The following is a 17,990-nucleotide window of genomic DNA, read 5'->3' as shown; positions in this document are numbered from 1 at the left end:
TTTAGGGGGATGAAATTATTGTTCTCTCTGGTTTCTAGAGGGGGATGAAAAGGAGAGAGATGAAACATCAAGCTCAAGGCAGTGCCGGGGACTGTCCTCCCAGCTGTCTGTGGAAATTCCCCTGGAGGAGGTGCTGAGAGTGGGGATGGCCACCTGCAGATAGCGGGCGCACTTGTATCCTGCCCTAGCACCCCCCGTTTCTCCCAGAAGCAGCCTGGTTTCTGTGCCAAGCGTGTGGGCTGTGTGCGACCATCTGGCCGGGCAGCGCTATTGATGATAGCAGCAGGCAGCAGGAACTGGCCTGGCTGTGGGAGGGGGCTGCCCTCCGCTCCCCTTCCCGGCAGGGAAGTGGCACCTTGGCCCTGCAGTGTTCAGAGCTATCGCTTTCAAACAGCTGATTGAGTTACTGGTTTCAGTATTATTTTTTTAACATATGAAGCAGCTGATCCAGGGGAAGAGAATGAGCACCAGGACTGCCTTAACCTCCCCATCCCTCGAAGGTTCCCACCTTCAGCCTTCCTGGCTGGCAGACGTCTGCAGGGAGAGCGCTGAGTGGGGTACTGCATCCAGCCTCCTGTCAGCACAGTTTTCCTTCCATCAGGCAATTAAACCCGGAGGTGGGCATCTGGATGGAAGATTTGTGCATCCCTTAGGGCAGAGAAAACTGCAGCTCAGGTTACTGCCCTCTATCAGCCTTCCAAGGTCCTCCAGGAGGGAAGGAGAGGAAATACAGCCGAAGAGGGGCTGTACGCGCTGATGGAGGAGAGCAAGAGGGAAGCGACTGCAGCTTCCCGCTGGCTCCAGATGATGCCTCATAGTTTCCCTTTTAAAAGCATGAGCTGAGCTGGAGGAATAAATATTTGCGTTACAATTCCTGTTGGGAACGAAAGGCTGTTTTTGGAGGGAGGGTGTCAAACGGAAGTCGCAGGGGCCAGCACAGTTTGGTGCTGTGACTATTCTGTTTGCTGGGTGCGATCTCACTCCCAGCTGGAACAGGCAGCAGCTCCGCTGGAGGGGTCACCCCACCGGGGGCTGAAATTTGGCCTGGGGCAGGAGAGCTGAGCGGGCAGCTCGACGAGGAGACATGGCCTGGAGCACTCATCCAGCCGGGGATCTCAGCCCCTTCCCTCTGCCCTACTTCCATTTTCTCCCAGTTAGGTGCACAGGCTCCGGCTGTAGGCACGCTGCCAGCACAGTGCTCCTCGGCTGAACAAAATGTCCCCTTGTCCCAGGGCCTGGCTTTTTGGAGCCAGCGCTGCTGTGCTTCCCGGGATCCCCGCTCTTTCCCGGAGGAGCTTCGGGACTCTCCATCCAGGCGCTGACACCTGCGCTCGGCTGGGAAATGCAATTTAGGGACCGTAGAGGAGGGAGTGGAAAGAGACGCCTGGAAACCCCGGACTCCTGCTCGTAGGGGGAAGGCTGCGCGGCTGGAATCCCGGCAAGGGAGAAAGCTGTGCCGGGAATGTTATCCAGTAACAGCAACGGAGGATGCGGCTGCCGGGAATTTTATCCAGCATCAGCGAAGGGAGGAGGATGCTGCCACCATTTTAGCGGCGGCGCTCCCGCCTGCCGCGGCCGGAACCGGGGCTAGGGAAGCCGCCGCGGAGCCGGGGGGCACCGGGCCCCTCCGGCCCCATCCCGGCTGCTGTCCCCCACTCGCCCCCCCGCCGGGGAGGGCTTCCTGTCCCCCGCCCGCCCTGCGGGGTCGGCCGAGCCGCGGGGAGGGGACGGGGAGGAGGGACCGGGGGCTGCGGGCGCTTCCTGCCGCCGCCCCCGCCGGGGCAGAGCGGAGCGGGGCGGGGGCTCGGCTCGGCCCGGCCCAGCCGAGCGGCGCTCCCGGGCCGAGCCAAACTTCCCGGGGGGCTCACACCAACACACGCACACGCATACATAGATATTTAATTTTTTTTTTTTTTTTTTTGTTTCCGTTTTATTTTCATTTTCTCGGCACTTTCGGCGGGGCCCCCGGGGCGGAGCCGCCCTCGCCGCCGGGAGGGGCCGGTGCCCGCAGCGCCGGGGATGGGCTCCGCCGGGGCGTCCTCCGCCTAGACCAACCCGGCTTGGCTCGGCTCGGCCCGGCCCGGCCCGGCCCGGCGCGCAGCATGGCCGCGGAGCTCAGCGCCGAGGAGGAGCAGGTAGGTCCCGCCGGGCTCCTCTTCCCCGGGTCGGGCTGGGCAGGACCCCGGGGATTCCTTTCCCACACCGCTCCTTTCCCATCGTTATTTGGCTAGCGCGGGTTGCCAGGCTGGTTTTTCCCCAGCCAGCCGATTCTCCCGACGGGAAGCCCCCCCACCGCCACGCAGCCCCCCATCCATGCAGCCGCCAAACCCGCAGCCTCCCAACCCACGCAGCACCCACCCTACAACCCCCATCCACGCAACCCCCCAACCTTCCCGTTCCCCAAGAGCTCTCGCAAGGCCCCTGCCGTGGGTGCTGGGGCGTGGGTCCCACATCCCCAGAGCAGCGTGGCCCCGCTGGCAGGCCTCCCTGCCGTGGGGATGGTGCGGGGGGATGATGCGTGGGGATGGATGCGTGGGGATGGATGCGTGTGCACGCGCTTCCCACGCCCCAGGCCTCCCGTGACGTCCCGGCTTCCTCCGCCGGCCTTGCGTCACCGCGGGAGGATGTTGCTGGGCTCGGGGAACGGGGCCCTGGAGCCGGCCGGGGAGCCTCGGCTGGCCGGAGCAATCCCTGCCTGTCCCCTCCTTTGTCCTCGTCCCCACGCCTGCCCACCCGCGGCCGCTGGGCTTCCCTGTGGATAGAGATGTGGAGCCGGGATCCCTCTGCCCCCTCGGGCTGTCACATTGGCCACGTTGGTGGCTCTGGGGACTGCAGAGCTAAGGCGAAAAGGTCCTGTTTTCCTTCCAAAATGGTCGGTTTTCCAATTGGTTGGCTGGTTGGTTTTCTCCTTTAAAAATCCTTCGTTTCTACAGGGAGGTTTAGGAGGGCTGGGATGGAGATGTCGAATTCTCAAAACCTCCATGGAAGAGCCCCTCCTGCAGCCTGCGCTGGTGCTCAGCAAATGCAGAGCTACCAGGCTTTTTCCTCCTGGAAGCAGCACTGCTCTCTTCAGGGTGATAAAATCCCAAGGAATGGGGAGTGTTCTTGGAGTGTCCAAGGAGGGAGTGCCCTCTGTCCCCACAGGTGCCTGAGATTTGCGTTTCTCCTGTGTCATAGAGGGGGCAAAGCTTCCAGAAATAGGGGTTTTGGAGATCCTGCGCCAGCAGGGAAGGCTGGTTTGCAGAGGGAGCAGCATCCCAGGAGAGGGATCTGAGATGTTTGGTTTGTTTGGGAATATTGGATGGAGAGGGTGAAGAGACGTTTGCAATAATGGCTCCAGGTTTGGGTCATCAGCTTGGTGTGAGGAAGGCTGCCTTTCATGCTGCCCTCTGTGGCTTGGAAGCCAAAATAATGGAATTTTCCTTGTTTTCGTGGGTAAGTGGTGGTTTGGGCTGGAACATGCCCTTCCTGCCATCCCTTCATCCTTCTTGCGACCATCAAGATTTCCTCCACTCTCCCTTGTTACCGACAGCAAGCCGGGGGAAATTCACCCTTCTCCTCTTAGGCCAGCCTTGGGACATCTCTTCTGCTGGCCCTCTGCAGTTCCCTCCTTAGCCTATCCCCAAGGAGCCAAACCAATTTTCCTTGAAGGTTTTCAGCCCAGCTGCAATTTTCACAGATTTATCCCCCGCTTCCCCACACTGAAGAAGGAGGGCAGGTTTGCTGCCTGGGGGAGGAGGGCTGGAAGAACCCCTGGATTCCAGCAGCAGTGGCTTTGTCACCACCCTGCTCCAGCGCAGCGGGGCCGTGGATGACGCCAGCACTCCAAAGACCAGCATTGTTCCAAACACCCAGCCACGGACAATTTCACTCCCAGTGCTGTAGAAACAGGACTTCTTGCCACAGCTCTGGGTCACAGGCTTTGTTTTTGGCACGTGGAGCGATCCTTGCTCTGCTGGGATTGACGTGTGTATAAATCCTTTTGGGATTGGGGCTAGGAATGATGATGAGACCCAGTGGAGCGCACAAAGGGGGCAGAGCTGTGGCTGGCATTGATGCTCAGCTCTGTAACGCCTGGCTCCCTGCTGTTGAATGGCAGCACTGGTAAGTTTGGAATTTGGTTTTGTTCCCAGGGAAATCTGGAGTTCATGGCTGAGCTGCCCTGCACAGATAGTGCTTGCTCTTGTGCATCTTCCCCTTGCAAAAAGCCCATCATCCCTCATGACAGCTGCTGGAAATGGGGTTGTGTGAAGCGTGGTGGGTTAGATGTTGAGGAGGCAGACCTGATCTGCAGGTTGCATCCTCTCCTCATTGCCATCATGCCCTTTGGGCCCCTCTTCCCATCATCTGAGGACTCCCTTCCCATCACCTTGGGGTATCATTGCCAGCTCAGGCTGCGGTGTTGGCTCCAATCTTTGTCTGGGGGAAGTGGGAGTTGTACCTGGCGCTCCCTCCCATACCTTGATCATCCTGCATGTGCTGGGTGAGGATCATCTTCACTGTTATTTTGGATTTGCTTTTGGGTTTGCATCTGCAGCCCTGGATTTTGAGCAACTGGGTGCCTCGGGGAGTGCCCTGGCAAAGTGGAGGTGTGCCCAGGATATATGGGATAGGATATGTTTACAGACAGAATATATTCCTGTGTACGTGGATGTGTTCTGTGTTAAGGCTGAAGATGGTTCCTGTATTGCCCCATTTATTTTCCTATGGTTCTTGCCTGGCTGCTTTGTGCGACTCTGGGACCAAGTTAGGGAGCTCCTGGCTGCACAGTGCTGGGAGACAGACCCCTGGGATGAGCCGGGCTCCTTTGGCCCATCCCGTGAGAGGGGCGCGCTGTCCCTGCCGAGCCTCGCGCCGCCGATAAACCCCGGCCCTTCACTTCCTCCTGTCGGAAGTCATTAACACCGACAAGCTTTTCTGGCTCAATAGCTCCCAGTAACTCTGAATAGTTCCCAGTAACTCCGTGCCTGACATCCTACACCGCCCCTGCCTCCCTCCCGGAGCCAGCCTTCAGCACTCCCCTCCCTCCTCCACCTCCTTGCTCATCATCCTCTGCTCTGGGGAGCTTGGAAGCTGTTTTATTTGGTGTATGCCTGGGTGGGAGCAAGGCATTTTGGTGCCTCTCTCCATGCTGCCTGCATCCTTTGAGCAGGATGTGGTGGAAGACTGTGCTGTACTGCCCCATCTCCCTTGGGGCTCCTGTGTGGGACAGGGGATCAATCCACGGCAGAAGGCAAAGCAGCATCCTGGGACCCTCCTGGTGTTCCATGTGTGTGAAACTGGTGTTACTGGGCGAGCTGGTCCATGTTCTGTAGCAGGTCGAAGTGCCCTCCGTGTTCACTGCCTGTGTTCCCACAGCTGAGCTCACTGCCCCGTGGTGGAGCTGCAGCCCCAGGAGGCCACTGCCAGCTGATGGGGCTGTGCTGGGGATGCTGTGTCTGAGTGGGGTTTGTTACCTGTAAAATCCTCCTTTTGTTCCCCCTCTCCATTCCACAAGTGTCCCCCAGCCTCCAGGCCATTTTTCCCACCCCTTGCTCCCTTTCCCATGTGGCATTTCTGCCATCTCCATCTCCATTGCCCTTACCCCTTTTGTCCTGGAGCTCTCTGCTCCATCCCAAGAAGCTGCTGGGTCTGATGAGGATTGTAGCTCCAACAATGACCAGGGATGCTCCTGGGGCACTCCTCCTCCTCCTCCTCCTCTTCCTCCTCTTCCTGCTCCTCCTCATCCTCCTCCTCTCACCTTGTCTCATCGCATGCCCCTGATCTCTCCCACAGGCAACCAAGCAGTTCCTGGAGGAGATCAACAAGTGGACAGGCCAGTACAATGTGTCCCCGCTCTCCTGGAATGTGGCTGTCAAGTTCCTCATGGCCCGCAAGTTTGACGTCCTGCGGGCCATTGAGCTCTTCCACTCCTACAGGGTAAGCGAGAGGGGCCAGAACCCCCCATGTGAGAGCTTCGTGCTCTGCAGGAGATCCCTGCTCCCTAGGACCACCCTCCCCCTGCTCCTTTTTCTCTCTCACAAGTTTTTATCCAGCTGGAAAATCCTTTTTCAGCCAAGGCGGGTTGCCATGGAGATCCCAATCCCTTCCCCTCCTCTGGGAGCAGCTCATGGGGTGCCCTCCTGGCTGCTGTGTGCTGCCCACAGAGCATTTCCCTATATATTAAGGATATAGATCCATGCATGTCTTTTCCAACCTGCAAAGCTGCTCCTTCTGTTACTGGGGGTTTGCTGGAAGATGATCCCATGGAGCAGAGGTTCCCTGGGACAGCTGGGTGCCCCGTGGGGCAGAGGTGGGCCGTGCCCCCTGTGCCCCCTGTCACTGCCCTCTGTGCCCGCAGGAGACGCGGCTGAAGGAGGGGATTGTGAAGCTGAAGCCGCACGAGGAGCCGCTGCGCTCGGAGCTGCTCAGCGGGAAGTTCACCATTCTGGTAGGTGGGGGTCCCCCAGGGAGTTACCCCAGCTTGGGTGCCTTATCCCAGCTCTGCTCCGCGGGGGTGCTCGGGAGCCTGACCCCGTTTCCTCGGCAGAGCGTGCGGGACCCCTCGGGAGCCTCCATCGCCCTGTTCACAGCCAAGCTGCACCACCCCAGCAAGAGCGTGCAGCACGTGGTGCTCCAGGCACTCTTCTACCTGCTGGACCGAGCTGTGGAGAGGTGAGCCTTCCTCTGCAGGGGTCCTCTGTCTCACACTGGAGGGTCCCTGGGGAGCATGTTCCCTCCCAGGGAGATCACTGCTCCCCATGGCTTGAAATTCCCTGGTTTGAACTGCAGCCAGTCCTCCTTATGGAGTTGTTCAGCAGGGGAGCAAAATCCCACAAGCCCTGAACCAGACTCTGCAGCCTTGCCCTGTCCACACCCTGGGTTCAGTTTAGTAAAGTCCCAGATTCCTGCAGGCCCTGGCTGGGGAGGAGGCAGCCCCACCATCAGCCAGATGTAATGTGAGCCCTGCCAAAAATATAAACCCAGGACATTCCCCTGCCATTTATCCTGCTGGGCTCTTTCTGTTTTTGACCTTACCCATCAAGGGTGATGATGCTGGGGCAGGCTTAAGGCACGAGTCAGGCTTAAATGAGGGTTGTAGGAAGAGATGGTGAAGCAGCTGGGAAGTGCAGAAGCAAGGTTTGGGTCTGTGAGTCCTTCTGGAAGCGTGGGAAAGGATTTTTGGGGGTCAGTGTGGGGAGAACTGCTGATGAAGGAGCCAGATGGTTGCATGTTGTGGGGTTGACATTGTTCTTTTCCTCCTCTCAGCTTTGAGACACAAAGGAACGGGCTGGTATTCATCTACGACATGGCAGGGTCACAGTACACCAACTTCGAGCTGGACCTCAGCAAGAAGATCCTCAACCTGCTCAAGGTGGTGCCTGGGGGTTTACTGATGTCTGTGTGGGCCACTCGCTCACCAAGAGCCCAAAGTCCTGTGGTTTTGGCATCAATTTTCACCCCAGACCACGCTGACCACATCTCGGCCGAGGAGCACCAGCTGCAGCCCCGCAGGACCTCGGGAAGGCACTGGGAGCTTGCCAGGCTGGACCCGGCGGTGGCTGCGGTGTGGCGCGGGCGGGAGGGATCAGCTGTCCCTGGGCTGGATTCCTCTCACAGCTGCTGGCAGCACTTTTGGGAAAACAGATGCAAATTATTTTTTAATCTTGCTGGCATTTGGTGCCTCCTCCCTTCTCCGGAAAAAAAAGCAATAAGAGTAAATACTGGCCGGGGTGTGTTCTTTGCATAATCCCGGTTCCCAGTCTTCACCTCTCCCTGCGGAGCCAAACCCTCTGCTTACCTAATTCCAAGGAAGCAATTTGGTTCCTTATCAACACAGATAAGAGTTGACAAGGAACCAAAGAACAAGCACGCTTCAGATGTGGCATTGCCATCGTGGGGTCCCTTTGCTGGTTGTCACCTCTGCTGGGATATGTCCCCTGCCACAGCAGACTGGATCTGACCTCCTCCTCACGCCCACAGGGTGCCTTCCCAGCTCGGCTCAAGAAGGTTTTCATCGTGGGAGCACCCATGTGGTTCCGCGTGCCCTACTCCATCATCAGCCTGCTGCTGAAGGAGAAGCTGCGGGAGCGGGTGAGTGGGGACCCTCCTGGCACAGGACACGCAGCAGGCAGGGCTGAGGCTGCTTGCCCATCGTGACAGGGTGGTGGAAGCAGCTTGTGCCATTCAGCCCCATCTGCTGGAAGCTGCCAAGCACCAGATCTTTGGCATCCCTGTCGCCATCCCCGGCGAATCCTCTCCAACCTTCTTGGAGTCACCCCTGCCTTTCCCCTTCCTCTCACAGGTGCAGATGGTGAAGATGTCGGAGCTGAAGGATCACCTGCCCCGGGAATGCCTCCCTGAGTACCTCGGAGGGTCCCTCAAACTGGACCCTCTGAGCTGGAATTGCCGGTTCCTGCCCCAGCAGAACGGGCACCCCGACCCCCTGGACGAGCTCATCCTGGTGCCGCTGGCGGCCCCCAAAGATAACGGCTCCGTCCACGTCCCTGGGCCCAAGTCTGTCACCCTCCAGGAACTGCTGGATCATGTCAGCCACAAGCAGAAACGTGGCATCTACGAGGAGTACGAAGACATTCGGCGCAGGAGCCCGGCCGGCACTTTCGTCTGCTCTTTGTGAGTTGGTGGGAGGAACCAGCCAGGTGCCCCTCACCCCAAAAAGCTCTGTGCCCCCTCACCCCATGCTTCTGCTGCTGGATCGGGGTCCATTGGCCTCTTCATGGTGTGGTGCTTTGGGTTAGCAACTCAGAACCGTGGCCTAGAGATGGTGTGAGCCCCTTTTGTGGGTCCTGCAGCCTCTGGGAATAAGGGGGAGCTACAGAGGACAGCAGGGACCAGGACCTGGCCGGGACTCTGCTTCCCGAGGCTTTGGCCAGGTGATGGCAGCAGAGCCCAGGCAACGGGCCCCAGAGGCTTGCACAGAGGGAGGGATGCTGCCTTTGCCTTGCCTGGAATACATTCCCTGGAATACACCAGGAATACATCCCTGCCTCCCTCTTCCCCGCCTGCCAGGGCACCCTACAACCAGGATAAGAACCGGTACGGGGACGTGCCCTGCCTGGACCAAACCCGTGTCAAGCTGGCGAAGCCGTACAGCCGCCCGGAGGTGAGCCAGCCCAGGAGGGAAGCCCACAGTCCTGTGGGAAGCTGGCACAGCTGTCCCAGGGTTCTGGAGGCCTTATCTCACCCATGCTTTTCTCCCTGCAGCTGACTGACTACATCAACGCGAGCTTCATGGATGGCTACAAGCAGAGGAATGCTTACATTGGCACTCAGGGTATGGCTGAGCCAACAAGGGGTTGTTCTGCTCCTGATGCACCCATGGGTTTCACCTCTGCCCAGTGTCAGCCCCTGGCCATGGGGGACATCCCAGGAGCTGGGCGCTGCCCAGCAGGTCCCCGTTCTCCCAGGGTGTATTTACTCCTCCTTGCATGTATTTATTCCCCTCTCAGTTTCCACCTAGTGGACTGAAGTTTTTCCTGGAAGAAAGCAAGGGGATCCATCTTCATCCATGGTGGCAGCCCTCTCCCTCTCCCTTCCCCTGTCCCAGCTCTGGATTTGCTTCATCTGCCCGAGGCTGAGCAGAGCGGCGGGATCAGTGCTGAGCCATAGGGACACGGTGCTGGGGGTGGCAGTCAGTGACAGCTCCAGGCTGTGTTTGTGGATCCACACCTGGATCAGCCCCTGCAGGAAGGGATTGTGGTTCCCTGTGGGGGTCATGGGGGGCTGCTGGATGCAGCTGGGCAAGGGGTTGCCCAGATCCATGAGATTTTAGGCTGATGTGTGGGTTGTCCCTGCAGGGCCTCTGGAAAACACCTACGGTGACTTCTGGCGCATGGTGTGGGAGCAGAACGTCCTGGTGATCGTGATGACAACTAGGTGAGCGCTCATGGAGGGACACAGCCCTCTTTTTCTGTGCAAAATGAGCAGTTTTGGTGTGGGATAAGCAGCGCTGGGCTCGGTGCAGTGATCCTGCAGCAGTGGTGCCAGCCAGAGCCCCACGGAGGTGGGACATTGGGTCGAGGACAGACTGTTCGGTCCCTGTGGGGTCCCCAAAGGACCAAGGCTGGGTGGCATGGGAAATGTCTCAGACAGGGCAAGGAGGACATTACCAGCTTGTCATTGTCATGCTCCCAGGCTGGAGGAGGGAGGCAGGAGGAAGTGCGGCCAGTACTGGCCCCTGGAAAAGGACTTCCAGGTGTGCTTTGGGGCCCTGACCATCACCAACCTGGGCATAGAGAACCTCAACCATTACAAGAAAACCATCCTGGAGATCCACAGCTCAGAGGTGCGTGGGCACAACTGCCTGTTGAGGGAATGGTATGGGGGCACCAGTGCTCAGAGGAGGAAAGAGGGTCTAAACCCCCTGCTTTCCCCAGACCAGGGAGCGGCGGCTGGTGTCCCACTTCCAGTACCTGAGCTGGCCGGATTATGGCGTCCCCTCTTCTGCTGCCACTCTCATTGACTTTTTGGGGGCTGTGAAGCAGCAGCAGAGAGTGGCTGTCAGCGCCCTGGGACCTCGCTTCAAGGGTCACCCCGGGGGACCCCCAGTCGTGGTGCACTGCAGCGCTGGCATTGGCAGGACAGGTAATGGCTGTGGGGGAGGTTTGGAGACAGTGGGGTGACAAGTCCAACTTCCTTGGGACATTTCCATCCTGGGGACCCACAGTGTGTTTGCAAGCTGGTTGACCTGAGACACATGTCCTCAGGACTTCCCACAACCATCAGACCTGGGAGAAGTGCCCAGATGCCCTTAGGAGATCAGTGGGGGGCTGAGCACCAGCACTCCAGTTCTCACAAGGGGCACTGATGGTGCCATTTGGTGTCTGACGCCATGGCCATGCCCATCACTGTCCCTAGGTACCTTCTGCGCGCTGGACATCTGCCTGTCACAGCTGCAGGACGTGGGCACCCTGAACATCTACCAGACGGTGCTGCGCATGCGGACCCAGCGCGCCTTCAGCATCCAGACCCCCGAGCAGTATTACTTCTGCTACACCGCCATCCTCGAGCACGCCCAGCGCGAGGGCCTGCTGCTCGCCAACCACAGCCGGGCCGCCCAGGAGAAGAGCTCGCCGGGGCACTGAGACCCTCCGCCTCCCTGCAGACGCCGCTGCCCGTCCTCGGGGGCTGCCCGCGCCGCCTCGGCGCACGCCGGGACTCAGCAGGGCCGTGGGGGCAGTGGTGCTGGAGCACCTCAGCTGTCAGCACTGCTATGGAACTGTGCCTTATTCAACCCAAACGGTGGCTGCCACTTTGCCGGCACGGGAAGGGGCTCTCGCTCCTCCCTGTCGTGTTTCGGTTGAGGTTTGGACGGTTGGGGAGGTGGTTTGTCTTCTCTTTGAGTTGTTGGGTTTTTTAATTTTCGGGTTTTTTTGTTGTTGTTGGGACCACCTAAGATGTACCTAGAGAGGGGCTTTGCAAAGTCCTAGGAAATGTATTCCCAGTCCTGGGGCTGAGGAAGAGGCATGTGCTTCGGTCTCACCTGCCGCTCCATCTGTGTGTCTGTATGTATGTGTGTATATAATATACCCCCGCTGTGACCCCCCGGCTATTATATAGATACATATATACAACCGCCCCTTTAGCAGCTCCCAAGGGTCCCCGCTTCCTGCCCCCTCACTGCTGTGATCTCTGGAGCGGTGAGTTCGGTCCTGGCTCTGTCTTGTCTTCCCCCTTCCCCTTATTTCCCCTCATGGGCAGCGTTAGGACCCAGTACCCGCTCCTGTGCCCATCCCACTGGAGGCACAAGGATACTTGATGGTGTCCCCCCGTTTCTTTGTCTCATCCTCCCCATGGAGAGAGATAGCAGCTGTGCTCCTGGGAGGATCTGGAGGACTGGGTTGCCCAGGGGTGCTGAGCTCACCAGCATCCCCTGGCCCTTGGGTGCCGCTGAGGGAGTCACTAGGTACGAGGTGACGGGGCCATGGGGACCGACCGGCTCTCCAGGTTGCCCGGCTTTCCCAAGCTGCCACTGGGAACCCGCAGGCCCAGCCCTGCGTTGAGTCATGGGCTGGGAAAGCGCTGAGCAAGAGTAAACCCCAAACCCTGGAGAGGCAACGAGCCTCTGCCCCAGCCCCTGCCTGGGCCTCCCCAACTTTATACTGTAATAAGCTCTTTGAATGTGTATATTCTTATTTTTTTATAATCTTGGGGGAGGGGGGCACAGGGTTTGGGAGGTTTTGTTTTGTTTTCTTTTGGGTTTGTTTTTTTTTTTTTTTTGGTTTTTGGTTTTGGTTTGGTTTTTTTTTTTTTGTTTTTTTTTTTTTTGTATTTAACATTAACTTGATCCAAGCCAGAGCCAGAAGTATTTGTAAATGTTCCTATTTTGCTCTCAGAGAAACCTTTTTGTTGTTACTTTTTTGGGAGTTGTTTTGTTTTTATTTGTATTGATATATAAATATACCACCAGTGACCAGTCCTTTTTGCTGTCGTGGGGACGTTGGGCAGGACAGGAGGGAATTCAGGGCTTTGCATGGGCAAAAAACCAGCTGGCCCCATCCCTGGCTACACATCGACGTTGAGGAGCACAGGGCTGTGTTTAAAACCAGCTGGCCTCATCCCTGGCTACACGTGGACTTTGAGAGCACAGGGCAGTGTTTAGGGCTGCTTCTGGCCTGGGTGAGGCTGAGACAGAGATAACCAGGTTGCAGGAAGCTTTCCTGGGCAGGCAGGATAGCGTCAGGAGGGAAGACAGCACAATGAGCTGGTGTAGCCACGGGGAACACAAGCCACCCTGCTCCAAGCTCCTGCCTCTTTTCCCAGGGCCTTGACAAGCCTCAGGACATCAGTCTCCTGTCTGGCCATGGTATCTGCCTGCTGCTGCCTTTTGCTGCAGGATTTGGGGGTGCAGGCATCGCCTTTGTGCTTCTGGATGCCCTCTGAGCAGGCAAGTAGGGCACAAAAATTAGGGGGAACTCCTGGGCTGTCAGGCAGCCCCAGTGCCTTCAGGTGCAAGTGATGCCAGTCCCAGAGCAGCAGCTGCAGCCTGAGGCTCAGGGACAAGGGAGTAAAAAAGGCAGCTTGTGCAAATGAAGCCCTAGAGCCAGTGAGAAAGCTCGTGCCCCAGAGCAGGGCAGCTGGTGGGTGTGAAGAGCAGCACCTGTGTTTGTTCAGCTGGAGCCTAAAAAAATTAGGAATGCCAGTGTCTTTCTAGGACTAGCACAGGGAGAAGCTTTCCCCTGTGCTCTGGGGGCGGACTGGCGTGGCTGTGCCAAACCGAGGTCAGGCACTGGAAGGCTGGAAAAGAACCAGAGGCAGCAGGGAATCCGTCTGGAAGGGCTGCATGTCCCAGTGCACAAGAGGTGGGTGTGGGGAGCACCCCTGGAGCTGTGCACATCCTGTCTCTGAGTGGTTCTGGTTCAGCTGCAGTGTCCCATCCTTCCAGGTACCATTTTCCACCCAGCTGTCTCCTGGAGCAGCATCAGCCCAGGCAGTGTGATCTGCTCCTCTGGCTCAGGCTGCCCCAGAGTTTCCCTCCAGGCACCCACTGCAGGGTGGATCCTCCAAGAGAGCTCTCATCCTCTGCAGGAAGGCTCCTGGAGCCTCACTCACTGCCAAACTTTTTCACCCAGCTGGGCTTTCTTCTCGGCACACGTGCAGGAGGGGAGTGTTTGCAGTTTATTGTTAATCCTGTGCTGTCAGCAGCAGCTCTCTGTGGCTCAGCAGGGCTTTTGGCAAAGTGTTGGGTCCAGATCCGAAAGCTGCAGGTGATGCCAAGTGTCCCACGTTGCCCAGCCCATGTCTCCCACTGGCTGTGAAATCCCAACCAAGCCCGCTCTGTGCACACGGTAAAGGTGGTTGTGCCTTCTAGCTCAATCCTACAGGATGTGGGCACAGCGAACCAAAACGTTTCCAAGACTCATGTGCTGGGTATCTGATAGGAATAACCAGAGGAGAGGGAGGGAGATAACCAACTCTGGCTCTGAATGGGAACAGCTCGGATATGCTGCTCCCTTCGAGGAGAGATGAAGAGGCCATCTGTGCTGGAGGCGGAGGAAAAGGTTGTAAACCTTTTCCATGGGAAAACAACCCAAACACTCACCCTCCCTTACTATTTCCAGGGCTGTGTTTCTTCTCAAAGCCAGCATTTTCAGTCCTCTTGCACAACATGATGTTTTGTTCCATCCATTCCTTCTGTGCCAGCAGGTCCTGCTCAGCAGCAGAAACAAGGATTTCTCTGGAAATGGTCACTTCACGCAGACAGCCAAAAGTTACTGGAAAGAAAAACTTTGTATTGTTTGGAGAGTGGTGAGAAAAATGGGCTGTTCAGTACAAGCAGCCTGATGCCTGGAGGATCTCCCCTTCCCTGGAGTGGCCCAGAGATGGGGATCAGCCACCACAAAAAATAACAGCACAGGCAATTCCAAGAACAAAATCCAAAGTTCTGCTGGAGTTTGGAAACGGGGATTTAAAGGCATTGCAGGGCAATCCTAAAGCGGCGCTGCCATCGCTGTGCCCACCTGTCTCATTTGGTTTTCTTGGCAGCGTGCACGCCGCCTCGCTAATGACGATTACTTTAGTGCTTGTAATTTTGCGCCCTGGCAGTTTGGAAAGAGCCTAGCTCCAGAGCGCTTCATTTCCCAGCCCTTCTGCTTCCTTGTCTCCGGTTTCCAAGGCTCAGGCTCGATCTCCAGTGGCACCGCAGCCCGTGCAGGCTCAAACCCCGTGTCGAGAGCCCTTCCAGGGGTTAAACCGAGCTGCAGCTCCCAGAGCCTCCTCTGCTTGTCCCGCACCACCCCACTGCCTGCCCTGCAGCGCTCTGCCGGTCTGAGAAAGGGAAGAACAGCTGGAAAGAAAAAAAAAAATACAGCCAGGAGATTTGGACCTTCTTTGAGTGAAGGTGCTTGAAATACACATTTAACTAGAAGTGTGGAGCATGTGTGTTTGTGTTCCACCCTTTTCCGAGCACGCTCTAGATACCCAGACGAACACTAAGGGGCGGCCAGGCCTGGCTCCCGCAGCCTCCGTCTGGGGAGCCCAGCAACCCACTCCACAACTTTCCAAAGGGAGACAAACACGATGATTGAAGGCATCAACCCCCACCTCCATCCATCTCGCGTTCTAGCGGAGGGGAAGGCCGGCTGCCGCCGCGGGGGCTCCGGCTGGCCGGGCTCCCTCCGCCGGGAGGCCTTTCCCTCCCGCCCCCCCTCCCGCCGTGGGCGGTGCGGCCGTGACGATCGGCACCGCGGGGCCAATCCGCCCCGGGGGGAGTTCCCCCTCCATTCAGGGCTGCTCGCCTGCGCGTTGAGGGTATGTAACAGCTGCTTCCCCCACACGCACTTTCCTAGTTTCGCCCCCCTTCACGGGTGACTGAGTGTGTGTGCGGGGGGGAGGGAGGGGGCCATTGCCGCGGCAGCCACGCCCCCTTCCTGGCACGCCATTGGCCGCAGCAGCTGAGGGTGCCGCCCCCCGCGGCGCGCGCCGCCCACTGCCCCCCTCCTCCTCGGTGCGTGCGTGCGTGAGTGTGAGCGTGTGCGAGTGTGCGGGAGCGAGTGTGTGTGCGCGCCGTGTGCCCCCCGCCCGCACGTGTAACCGACCCGCCCCACGTGGGGCGCCGCCATCCCGGAAGTGAAGGGGTCGGGGACAAAAGGCAGCGCCGCGCCGCCCCCGGGCCCGGGCCCCGCCGCCAAGTCCCCCCCCACCCCCTTCCCGCCGCCCCCTTCCCGCCGCCGACCCGGTTGGCACCGGGGCCCGGGGCCGGGGGGAGGACGACGGGGGGAGCCGCTGGTGCGGGCCGCGGCCCCGATGTAAACATTCCACAAAAGGGCTCCCCAGAGAGGGGGGCGTGGCCTCGCCGGTGGTGGGCGGGGCTAATTCGCCGCGTGGGTGGGCTTCTCGTCGTGACGGCGGCGCGGCTCTGCTCGCCAATTGGCCGACGCTTTGGTGTCGCAGCCAATAGGGCGGCGGGAAAGGCGGGACGGGGGCGGGGCGCGCTGCTTATACGGACATTTTTCTTCGGCGGTCGCTCCCCCCCTCTTCTCCTCCCTCCCTTCCTCTCCACATCCCCTTCCTGGGGGCCGCGGCCAATAGGGGAGGGCCTGATGGGCGGGGCTAGCGCTCCTATTGGTCGAAAGAGTGACAGGCGCGCGTCTCAGCCAACGGGCGCTCGGGGCTCCCCCCCTGCGCGAGGAGGGGCGGGATTTCCCGGGGAACAGAGAAGCGGGCAGCGCTCCGCCGCGGCGGCCGACGGCAGCGCTCGCCCGCATTGCACGGCCCCGGTACCGGCCGCACCGCGCGCCGGAGCCGCCGCCGGGGCTCCCGCCCGCCCGGGTGGGCGTTCCGAGAGCCGGGGGGGCGGCGCGGTGCGGTGCTCCCGGTGCCCGCGTTCGCCCAACTTGGCGGCGGAGTTGCCATGAAAGCGCCGTGCCGGGCAGTGCCCCCGCCGCGGAGCCGGTGCGGGGCGGCCGAGGGCTCCCCCGCGGCGTTTCGCAGCTCTCCGGCTCCGCCGCCCGGCTCTCCGAAAGGACCTGTTGGAGCGGCGCGCAGGCATGGAAACCCGAGAGCTCCGCGTGCGCCCATTAATTGTCCTGCGATTTTAACAGCGAGCCGCATCCCTCTGCTCGTCCTCCCGTGCTGTGAACTTGGCGGACGCTTACATTGGTATTTCATCCCTTTTTTTTTTGTTTTTGTTTTTTTTTTTTATTTTTATTTTATTTAATTCTTCGGGCTGTTGTACATCCATAGAAAATACTTTAATTTTTGGGGTTTTTTTTGATAGTAGGAGGCTGGTAGAGTTCAGGTAGCTTTAAAAGTATGACTGTGCTTTGTGTCTGCTTTACTAAATCCTGGTTTTTTTGCCTTTTCCTGGCCTGGGTTCAGACCCAGTCTGAATTTTAACAGTCATTATTTGTGTGAATAGCATGTGTGCTCAGATAGAAGTTACATCCCTGAAGAAACTTATTTATTTGGATCATTGAAATGGGGCAATATCAGTTGTGTCAGCTCTATTTTAAACTAATTATCAAAGGCATCCCCAGCTGTGTGTGGATTTTCAGTCTCCCACTCTGTCCAGAGGAATTTAAACCTGGTCTGTGTGTTAAAGTGTAGCTTAAGGCTGACATAATACCTCATGTTTCTCTTTTAACTTGCCGCTTTTAGTTGTGCTAAAAGGTGCAGGCTCAGTAAACAAGTGGGAAATGCCCAACTTAATTCAGTACAGCTGTATCTGTACTGGCCATTTTCCACTCCTAACTTGTAATTATTTTTAAAAATACACTTTCAGAAAAGTAAACACTGTTATATAGGATTAACTATATAGTGCAGTATTTTAAATTAAAATGGCGTTTTATTTTAATACACTAATTTTAAAGCATCTGTAAAACTTCCTTCATCACATAAAGTGCCTTGGCAGCCTGGTGTCAGCCTGTGCTGGATCTCCAAGGACAGAAAACCACTTTTTAGGGTCTTTTTTTTTTTTTTTTCCCTGCTGAGGTGAAGTTAGCAGTTTTTCACATGGGTGCGCTCTTTGCAAAAGGAAATCGTGCTTTCTCCCCCCAAAGTATCTTATCCTCATCCCTCCCACCTTCTGCTGCTGGTGAAGACACATGGTCTCAGCATGAATTAGTTTGAGATGCTGCAACGTGGTCGTTCATCCAAAAAAATAGCACTAATTTGCTCAAGTTTGGGGGAAGTCTGGCAGATTCAGGCTGGTTTTGTGAGCAGTGTGGGGAAGGGGGATGCTCTCCCCCTGGCCCCAGCCTGGATTGCCAGGGGAGCCCTCTGCTCAGGCTCCTGGCACGTGTGGGTCGTGGGGCTGGGAGCATCGTGTTGGAATTGGCAGGCGGATCATTTACGTTTCCAGGATTTATGAATCGTTTTCTGTCCAGATTGCTGTTCTGGACTTCTCCAGCATTGGAAAGCTTTTATGGCTGTTGGAGCTGGAGCAGAAAGAGCCCCGTAATAGTTGTCACTTTAGCCTGGGCTGTGCTTTTGGGATCATGGTACTTTTTCCAACCTGGCTGGGGTCTTTTTTCATTTGGTTAAATCACAGG

General features: G+C 57.9%; 2 protein-coding genes across 4 annotated transcripts in view; both read left to right on the top strand.

Annotated features, from left to right (window-relative positions):
- The first annotated feature begins 1,060 nt into the window (after positions 1–1,060).
- On the top strand, positions 1,061–12,417 carry PTPN9 (protein tyrosine phosphatase non-receptor type 9). The gene is made up of 13 exons (XM_041489798.1): positions 1,061–2,135; positions 5,776–5,919; positions 6,341–6,430; positions 6,530–6,654; positions 7,249–7,354; positions 7,963–8,073; positions 8,285–8,613; positions 9,010–9,103; positions 9,205–9,274; positions 9,798–9,876; positions 10,135–10,285; positions 10,377–10,584; positions 10,858–12,417. The coding sequence occupies exons 1-13, from the start codon at positions 2,103–2,105 to the stop codon at positions 11,082–11,084; spliced, it is 1,767 nt and encodes a 588-aa protein (XP_041345732.1). The 5' UTR covers positions 1,061–2,102; the 3' UTR covers positions 11,085–12,417.
- A 2,793-nt stretch (positions 12,418–15,210) lies between these two features.
- Positions 15,211–17,990, top strand: part of SIN3A (SIN3 transcription regulator family member A) — a 33,056-nt gene continuing 30,276 nt past the window's right edge. Inside the window, exon 1 of one of the 3 annotated variants that reach the window (XM_041489751.1) lies at positions 15,211–15,249. The gene's annotated coding sequence lies outside the window, so the exon portion shown is untranslated. Of the gene's footprint in view, positions 15,250–16,213; positions 16,600–17,990 lie in introns of those variants that run through there. The other 2 variants (XM_041489750.1, XM_041489752.1) reach the window with 2 other exon arrangements.

This window comes from Pyrgilauda ruficollis, unplaced genomic scaffold (genome assembly GCF_017590135.1).
Source record: "Pyrgilauda ruficollis isolate IOZ18807 unplaced genomic scaffold, ASM1759013v1 scaffold96, whole genome shotgun sequence".
Lineage (NCBI taxonomy): Eukaryota > Metazoa > Chordata > Aves > Passeriformes > Passeridae > Pyrgilauda > Pyrgilauda ruficollis.
Note: the sequence above shows the minus strand (reverse complement) of the source record. Positions and strands in the feature narration are given on the sequence as shown.

Bases quoted from the DNA above. Each gene is read 5' to 3' on its own strand.
- PTPN9 (XM_041489798.1), top strand. From the start codon at position 2,103: ATGGCCGCGGAGCTCAGCGCCGAGGAGGAGCAG. The intron at 6,431-6,529 runs GTAGGTGGGGGT...TTTCCTCGGCAG, and splicing joins GCGGGAAGTTCACCATTCTG to AGCGTGCGGGACCCCTCGGG. The intron at 9,877-10,134 runs GTGAGCGCTCAT...TCATGCTCCCAG, and splicing joins GTGATCGTGATGACAACTAG to GCTGGAGGAGGGAGGCAGGA.